The sequence below is a fragment of the Myotis brandtii genome, unplaced genomic scaffold, assembly GCF_000412655.1.
Source record: "Myotis brandtii unplaced genomic scaffold, ASM41265v1 scaffold573, whole genome shotgun sequence".
NCBI classification, from domain to species: domain Eukaryota; kingdom Metazoa; phylum Chordata; class Mammalia; order Chiroptera; family Vespertilionidae; genus Myotis; species Myotis brandtii.
This window is the reverse complement of record NW_005370145.1, coordinates 659080-667264: the sequence shown is the minus strand read 5'-3', so window position 1 is coordinate 667264 and position 8185 is coordinate 659080. Positions and strand designations below refer to the sequence as shown.

The 8185-nt window shown below is 50.6% G+C and overlaps 1 protein-coding gene across 2 annotated transcripts in view; it reads right to left on the bottom strand.

The window, feature by feature from the left end:
* Positions 1-1741: 1741 nt before the first annotated feature.
* Positions 1742-8185, bottom strand: part of WRAP53 (WD repeat containing, antisense to TP53) — a 15908-nt gene continuing 9464 nt past the window's right edge. Inside the window, exons 4-10 of one of the 2 annotated variants that reach the window (XM_005878764.2) lie at positions 3910-3998; positions 3617-3707; positions 3379-3511; positions 2659-2867; positions 2378-2481; positions 2112-2246; positions 1742-2005 (exon numbers count right to left, since the gene is read on the bottom strand). In XM_005878764.2, coding sequence (XP_005878826.1) covers positions 1759-2005; positions 2112-2246; positions 2378-2481; positions 2659-2867; positions 3379-3511; positions 3617-3707; positions 3910-3998 — 1008 coding nt within the window. In that variant the 3' untranslated portion in view covers positions 1742-1758. The remainder of the gene's footprint in view (positions 2006-2111; positions 2247-2377; positions 2482-2658; positions 2868-3378; positions 3512-3616; positions 3708-3909; positions 3999-8185) is intronic. The other variant, XM_014549840.1, reaches the window with a different exon arrangement.

The following is an 8185-nucleotide window of genomic DNA, read 5'->3' as shown; positions in this document are numbered from 1 at the left end:
GAGGGAGGCACCCGGCGGTGGTGGCATGGGCGTCGGACAAGGGAGCGAGGAAGGGGGCGCCGAGCCGGAGCCCCAGCCTCGCCGGGATTGAGGGCAGCGGGCTAAGGGAGGAAACCAGTCCTGAGCCCGGGAGGGGGAGTTAAAGGAGAGACGGGGCGGGGGAGAGGATGGCGGAGGGAAAAACCGGAGCTGGAGCTCGAGGCGCGGTCTCTCACGCCCCCTTTGTCTTTCCGACTCCGGTCTCGGGCTTAGTTTCTGCCCGTCTCCCCTCTGGCCCTCGCATCGCCAGAGCGCTAGGAATCTTCCTCTCAGATTCAGAAAGGCTCTCGCCTTCTCCGCCCCAGGAACCCAGCCCCTTTCGCTCCCGCAGCCTCTGCCTCCCGCATCCCAAACAACACCGCTGCTCCCGGGAGGTCGGAGAGAATAACCTTCAAGGCTTCGCACTTTACCAAGTGGCCTGAGTGAGCATCACGACCACCTGTGTGAGGCGGGGGGGGGGCAGCGCCAAAGGATCCCCATTGCAGTGACGAAGAAACTGAGGCTCCGGGAGGCCCGGGACTAGCCCAAGGTCACAGGGTGTCTAGGAACCAAACCCAAGTTGCTGAACTCCCACCCCTGGGGTCTCTTTTGTCAAAGCCTCCAGTACCCTTTACTGTCATCTAGGGGCTGGTGAAAAGCAAGAGATTAGGGGGTAAACTTGGGCCCTCCTTGGATGGTTATGGGGAGACATGGGCTGGGAGAGGAAAGGCAGTACCTACAGCCCCACACTCACATTCAGCTGGAAGGGCTGTTTCCAATTATCCTGGGGGAAGGGCGGGGGTTGCCTGCTTGTGTGTAAGAACCCTAGCTTTCAGCACCTCTGGGCAGAGGTGACATTCCTCTCCCCTTTCGAGCGGTTACAGGCCTTCAGTCCCTTCCCTTTGATTTTGGGTCCAAAATCAACCCCCTACTGACAGTCTCTTGAGATTCCTACTGACAGTAACCCTTCATAGCTCCCCTTCTCAGTGTTTGGCAAGGTGTGTGGAGGGGCGGGGGGAGGCGCTGCTGCTTGAAATAACATACTGCCCCCCTCAAAGGCAGGCCAGATCAATGGAGAAACAGCAGTAACAACTGCTGAACGAGACTGTCACCCTTGTCCTGCATCTAACGGGAACACAGAATGTGACGTCTGTGTCTTCGAGCACCTGTACTCTTCTCATGTGTCCTTGACTCTGGCTACTCAGTCAGGGCCTCCTGGGGGAGTCCAGGGGAGGGGAGGGGGTGCTTCTGCTCCCCTTCTCCCAGAGCTGAGTAATGGTCCCTCTGCTGCTGGATGAGGGTAACTAGTGTTGAGCAAGGGAGAGCGGGTGTCTTGTCTGTCACCAGCTGCACAGTCTCACACAGTCACGCCCAGCAGTCTGACACAGTTCCTGCCACTCCTGCTCAGCCACGCTCACTGTGACCCCTGCCACCCCACCTTGGGAGTGAGATTTCAAACAGGTTCCCCCCCCTCTTCAGTTTATCAAGTTGCCTAGCAACCAACCAGTCAATGGCATGAAGCCCCACCCCCACTACTTGACTTCACACCAAGCTCAGTAGTCCCATTGGCTCCTGCCTAGTACCACCTCTCAACCCTGGTTTTAGGAACAATATGCCAATCCCCATGGCTGCTGGACTAGGGAGCCCACTAATAACCTGCCCCCCCCACCACCACCACCCTGTCTCCATCATTTGCCTCCCCAAACAGACACAGAGATTCTGGTATCATATAAAACCTTTTTATATAAACTCACCCCCACCTCTTTTTGTCCCTCCCTGTTCCTTCTCACCCTGTTGAGCATCAGGGATACTGGTGTCTGGGCTCCCCCCACACCACCAGAGCTGAAGCTGACATTCAAGGTGGACGTGGCGCATGGAGAGCAGGGGAAGGTCCACCTCCTGCTCCCCCTCGTCCCCGCTCTCCGTGGGCTCTGGAAACACACGCTGACCGGAGGCGGTGGCCAGCAGAGGCAGGCTGGGGTGCAGGCTGGAGGGAGAGACAGGCAGAGTTTGTCAACCCCCTGAGAGAGGATGCTTGCTCACTCTGCAATTCACCTCCCTCCCAACCCGAGCCCCAAGATCTGTGGTATGACCTCACTCCATTGGTGCAGTCCTTCTGAGGCAAAAAACTCAGCACAGGTTCCGGTTTCCTCTCATGCCCAGCCTCGCCCGTGTCCCACACAGAGACAGCCCCGCTCGTGCTGCCGCTCACTAGGAACTGCCCAGTCCTGGGGGGAGAGCAGAGGCTTGCTGGCATGGAGTCATCATCCCAGCACAGGAACTCCTCACACCCAGGGGTTCGAATCTGGGTTACAGGGGGCACTGGAGTCCTGGGAAGGAAGGACCCACGGTCACTCACGGGTCCAGATCAAAGTAGATGCGCTGATTGGTGGTCACCTCACGATTCAGGGACCACAATGGATGACCAGGCTGCCGGAGATCCCAGCACAGAAGCTCAGCATCCTGAAGACATAGAACAGGGGCCTGGAGCCCACCACGCAGACATCTCTGCTTCCCTCAAGCTTTACAGGCACACCTTTAGCTTGGGTTGATTTTTTTCTCACATCTATCCCCCAACATAGCAGCCTACATCCCCACTCCTGCCTACTGCCCTTTGGGATCTCAGGACATGACTCCTACCTTGCGGGCTCCTGAGAAGAAGCGGTTGCCATCGGGGTGAAAGCAGAGGTGGGTGATGCCCCCTCGGTGCCCTCCCAGCAAGGCGAGAAGGGAGCCATCATCCCAGGCATACAGGCCCAGGGAACAGCCATAGGAACCACAGGCATAGAGGGGCTGGGCTGGGTTGAAGGCTATGCAGGAGATGATGCCGCTCTGGCCCTGCTTTTTTGCTAAAGAGGGAAGGAACAAAGTGGGGGAGCGAGCAAGGGCACCTGACATTAACCAGGCTAATCAGAGGTGCACCTCTGTCTCCTGTCCCAGCGCCCATGTGCCAGGACTCAGTATCCCCCCACTCCATCTGCCACAGGCGGGATGAGGACCCCAGATCCTTCGGTTCCCCCCAACCCCCCACAAAGGACCTAAATGCCTAAGACCTACTTCTTCCCTCTCAAATCTGTTTTTCCTGGAAGGAGTGGAAAGCTGAAGGCTTGTAATAAAATAGAACCAGCTTCACCTCCAATTTCCTAACGATACTAAGATTTTGGAGACCAAAAGGTACACAGCCAACAGGAACTGGGCTCAGAGAGAACAAGCCCTTTACCCACCGGTTTGACCAGGGCTATACGAGGAGGCTGTGCGCCGCCCCCCCCCCCAACATGTGGTCCCCTGGCTCACACAAGGCCCCTCTGCACATGGCAGTGCCCTTTCCTTGCTTCCTCTCTTGGAAGCACAGATGCTTACCAAACGTGGCTCTGACCTCACAGTCACGGCCAGGCCGGGCCGTGGAAAAGACACGCACAGTCCGGTTGAAGCCACAGAAGAGCTGGGAGCCGTCCGGGGAGAAGCAGAGTGAGTGGGCTGCCGTCAGCTCATCCTGGGAGGAGGAAAGGGCCGGAAACAGGCCTCGTAAAGCAAGTCACCTGTCCTCCAGGAAGGAAAGCTGGGCCAGGACAAGTGAGGCTGGGTGGGAGGTCCCTACCAGGTGGTTGTAGGCGCGAAAGGAAGCCCGGAGCTCTCCAGTGAATGCATCCCAGATGTGAATTGGGTTCTCCCGGCTGCTGCTGGCCACACTGAGAACAACAAGGACACTGAGGCCCTGCTGCTATCAAAGGAAGGGTGGGAAGCCAACTGACCGGCCCTCTCAGCTCACACCTGGAGGGCACACCAAGCTTTCCTCCTCCCAGAATCCCTGGGCAGCCCTTGACTCTCTCTCAGTAGAGGATCCCCTTGAAACTGCCCGGGGGAGTAGCAGAGGCCAAGGTCATCACTTACTAGGAGGTGTCTGGCTGGCTTGAAGACATCAGAGAATACCAGCAGTAATCGTAGATGGTGTCACCTTCCACCATCCGAAGGACAGGGACCTGGACAGATGGAATGCCTAGGTCATTGGCAGGGAAGGGAGGCATCTTGGACCTCTAGCAGTTTTACGGCAGAGGGAGACCATGTGTCATCATTTAACCAGGCAGGAGAGGACAGATGGGGTCAATATGAAGAACAGAATCTTTATGTCAACATTCAGAGGTCAGCTCATACTTTGTCAGATTTCGGCCACCAAAAGTCATACACATTTATCCTTTTGCTTTTTAAACACTCAGAAAAGAAAAAAATAAATAATATCCCAACAAAGAACCAACCAATGATATGCATATTTCTTTTATATTTTTTATTGATTTCAGAGAGGAAGGAAGAGGGAGAGAGAGATAGAAACATCAATGATGAGAATCATTAATCAGCTGCCTCCTGCATGCCCCCTCCTGGGGATCGAGCCCACAACAGGGCATGTGCCCTTGGTCGGACTCGAACCCGGGACCCTTCAGTTCACAGGCCGATGTTCTATCCACTGAGCCAAACCAGCTAGGGCAATGATATACATATTTACTAATCATCTACTAGGTGCCACTTGAGCCCTTAAAAAATTAAACAGCCCTAGCCAGTTTTGTTCAGTTGGATAGAGCGTTGGCCCGAGGACTGAAGGGTCCCGGGTCTGATTCTGGTCAAGGGCATGTACCTTGGTTGTAGGCTTGATCCTGGCCCCAGGTCTGGGCTCATGCAGCCGGGCCACTTTTGGGAGGCAACCAATCAATGTGTCTCTCTCACATCGATGTTTCTCTCTCTCTCTGTCTCTGTCTCTCCCCATCCCTTTCACTCTCTCTAAAAAAAAATCAATGGGCCTGGCTAATGTAGCTCAGCGGTTGGATGTTGACCCAAAAACCAAGAGGTCACCTGTTCAATTCCTGGTCAGGGCACATGCCTGGGTTGCTGAGTTGATTCCTAGTGGGGGATGTATAGGAAACAGCCAACCAATGATGCTCCTCTCTCATTGATGTGTCTATCTCTCTATCCCTCTCCCTTTCTCTCTCTCTAAAAATCAATAAAAACATAGGTTGATGCTCAACCACTGAGCCACACTGGCTGGGCTGAAAACATGTTTTTTTTTAATCAACGGAAAATATCCTAAGGAGAGGGTTAACAAAAAATTAAAATTAAAAAATTAAAATTAAAAAATTAAACAGTTCAAATATGCAAAGTATTAAAAAACAACAACAACACCTGTGACTTTTTCACCCAGCTTAAGAAATAAAATATACAAAACTTCAGCCCAATGAAACCTTCCCTCAGAGGTAAACACTACCCTGAATTTACCATTCTCATGAATTTCTTTAGGAATATATTTATACAAAGAAAAAACAATGTAGCCCTAGCTGGTCTGGCTCAGTGGATAGAGTGTCGGCCTATGCACTGAAGGGTCCTGGGTTCAATTCCGGTCAAGGGCACATGCCCGGGTCGCAGGCTCAGTGGGAGGCATACAGGAGGCAACCGATCAATGATTCTCTCTCATCACTGATGTTTCTATCGCTCTCTCCCTCTCCCTTCCTCTCTGAAATCAATAAAAATATATTTTTTAAAAAAGAAAAAACAATGTATAGCATTATCCTGCATACCTTTAAACTTTAATATTAATGATATCACACTGTTTGTGATTGTGAGATTTAACCATGGTGACAACATTTAGCGCTAATTCACGCATTTTCACTGCTGTAGAGTACTTCATTCATCTCTCCTTTTCTATCGACAATCACCAATGTCTTTCCATTTTTTAGCTAGTGTGTTTTTTAACATTCTGGCACTCATGTGAGAGGGTGGGTTTCTCTGTAGTTTCTGCTAACAAGGAAAATTATTGGGCTCAATGGCATGTACTTTGCCAACTCTGCTAGATAATGTCACATTTTTTCCCCAAAGAGCTCATCCCAACTCACTCTTCCACCAACTGCATAGAGTGCCTGTTGCTCTGCATCCTGCTGATATTGCCAGACTTAAATTTTTCTCAGTTTGAAGGCTGTGAAATGGTATACATTTGCGTTTCCTTCATACTACTGAGGTTAGACATTTATCTATGTGGGGTTTTTTGAGGCATTTATCTGTTTATTAACAATTTAAGCATGCCTTTTCATAATTTTTGTTCATTTTTCTATTAGGCTTTTGTCGTTTTCTTACTGATTTGAAGGAAATCTTTAAATCATCTGGACCAGTCCTTTGTTAGTTATTTGCTTAACTTTGGGTGATGTCATCCAGCCATGACTTCAGTTTCCACCTCTCTATTCTGAACCCATATATTCAACTGCCTGGTAGAAAGCTCCACTTGGCTATCCCACAGGTACCTCAAACCTGCCACCTTCAAGCCTGCTGTTCCTCCTGGGCTCCACAGCCAATTTTCAAGCCTGAAATCAGCACCAGCCTGAATGACAACTCCTCCTCCTCCTCTTTTCTGCCTTTTCACTCTCGGTTGATGTCATCCAGCCATGACTTCAGTTTCCACCTCTCTATTCTGAACCCATATATTCAACTGCCTGGTAGAAAGCTCCACTTGGCTATCCCACAGGTACCTCAAACCTGCCACCTTCAAGCCTGCTGTTCCTCCTGGGCTCCACAGCCAATTTTCAAGCCTGAAATCAGCACCAGCCTGAATGACAACTCCTCCTCCTCCTCCTCTTTTCTGCCTTTTCACTCTCGGTCCAGCCCCGTATCATATTTTGCCAATTCCACCTCCTGGAGTTCTCTTACATCTGTCCACTTCCCGTCATGCCACATGGAGCCACTGCCTTCTTGCTAGCATTTCTGCAAAACCCGACATGTTCTCCAGGCCTCCCTGCACCCTCACACTCCAATCTACCCATCCATTCTCATTTCCACACCACGGCCGCATCAAGGCCCTGCAGACCTTGTTAAGTTGGAATTCTGTGCAGCATCACCTTCTTAAAATGTTCCAGTGACTCTTCATAACCCTCAGTATAAAACCCCTCTTTACAAAGCTTCCCTATCCACCTCTCATGGCTCACCTCTCTGTGCTCACTCCTTAAAAATCTCTATATCCTACTGTTTTAGCTCTCAGTTCTCAGAAGGTACCAACTCACCATACTCAACCTGCAGGCTTTCACACATACTAGTGTCTAAGTCTGTAATACTCTTCTTTCACCTCCCCCAACTTCTGGTTGAATCCTAGTCATCCTTCAGGTCTCTTAGATGCTTCTTCCACTGGGAAGCCTTCCCTAAACCCTCAAGCTGAGCAAGATGCCCTGCTCCGTGTTCCTATTGCCCTCTGTGCTCCTTACTCTGCCTTGTACCTATCTGAGAAGGCAGGAACCATGTCTGTCTTGCTCGCTACTGTTCTCCAACACCAAGTATTTTAAATGTTTTGTTTTTTAATCTTCACCTGAGTACATGCTTATTGATTTTAGAGAGGGGGGAAGGAGCAAAGAGAGAGAGAGAGAGAGGAGAGAGAAACATTGATAGGTTGCCTCCCATACATCCCCCGACCGGGAATCGAACCCGCAACCTAGATAAGTGCCCTGATTAGGAACTGAACCTGCAATCTTTTGGTGCATGGGACGATGCTCCCACCAACTGAGCTACAATGGCCAGAGTTAAATAATATTTTTTGTGTGTTTTTAAAATATATTTTTATTGATTTCAGAGAGGAAGGGAGAGAGATAGAGAGTTAGAAACATTGATGAGAGAGAAACATCGATGAGCTGCCTCCTGCACGGCCCACACTGAGGATCAAGCCTGCAACCTGGCATGTGCCCTGACTGGGAATCAAACCATGACCTCCTGGTTCATAGGTTGACACTCAACCACTGAGCTCTGCAGGCCGGGCTAAATAATGTTTTATTTTTATTTTTTTAAAATATATTTTATTGATTTTTTTACAGAGAGGAGGGGAGAGGGATAGAGAGTTAGAAACATTGATGAGAGAGAAACATCGATCAACTGCCTCCTGCACACTCCCTACTGGGGATGTGCCCGCAACCAAGGTACATGCCCTTGACTGGAATCGAACCTGGGACCCTTCAGTCCACAGGCCGACACTCTATCCACTGAGCCAAACCGGTTAGGGCCTAAATAATGTTTTAATGAGCAAATGAAGAAAGGAGACTGTTCCAGTAACCTAAGGCCCAAAATAATAGGACCTTGAATTAAAGTAGAGACAATGAAATAGAGAGAAGTAGATGGATCAGAAAGATTAGGTAGACTTGATGGGATGTGGTAA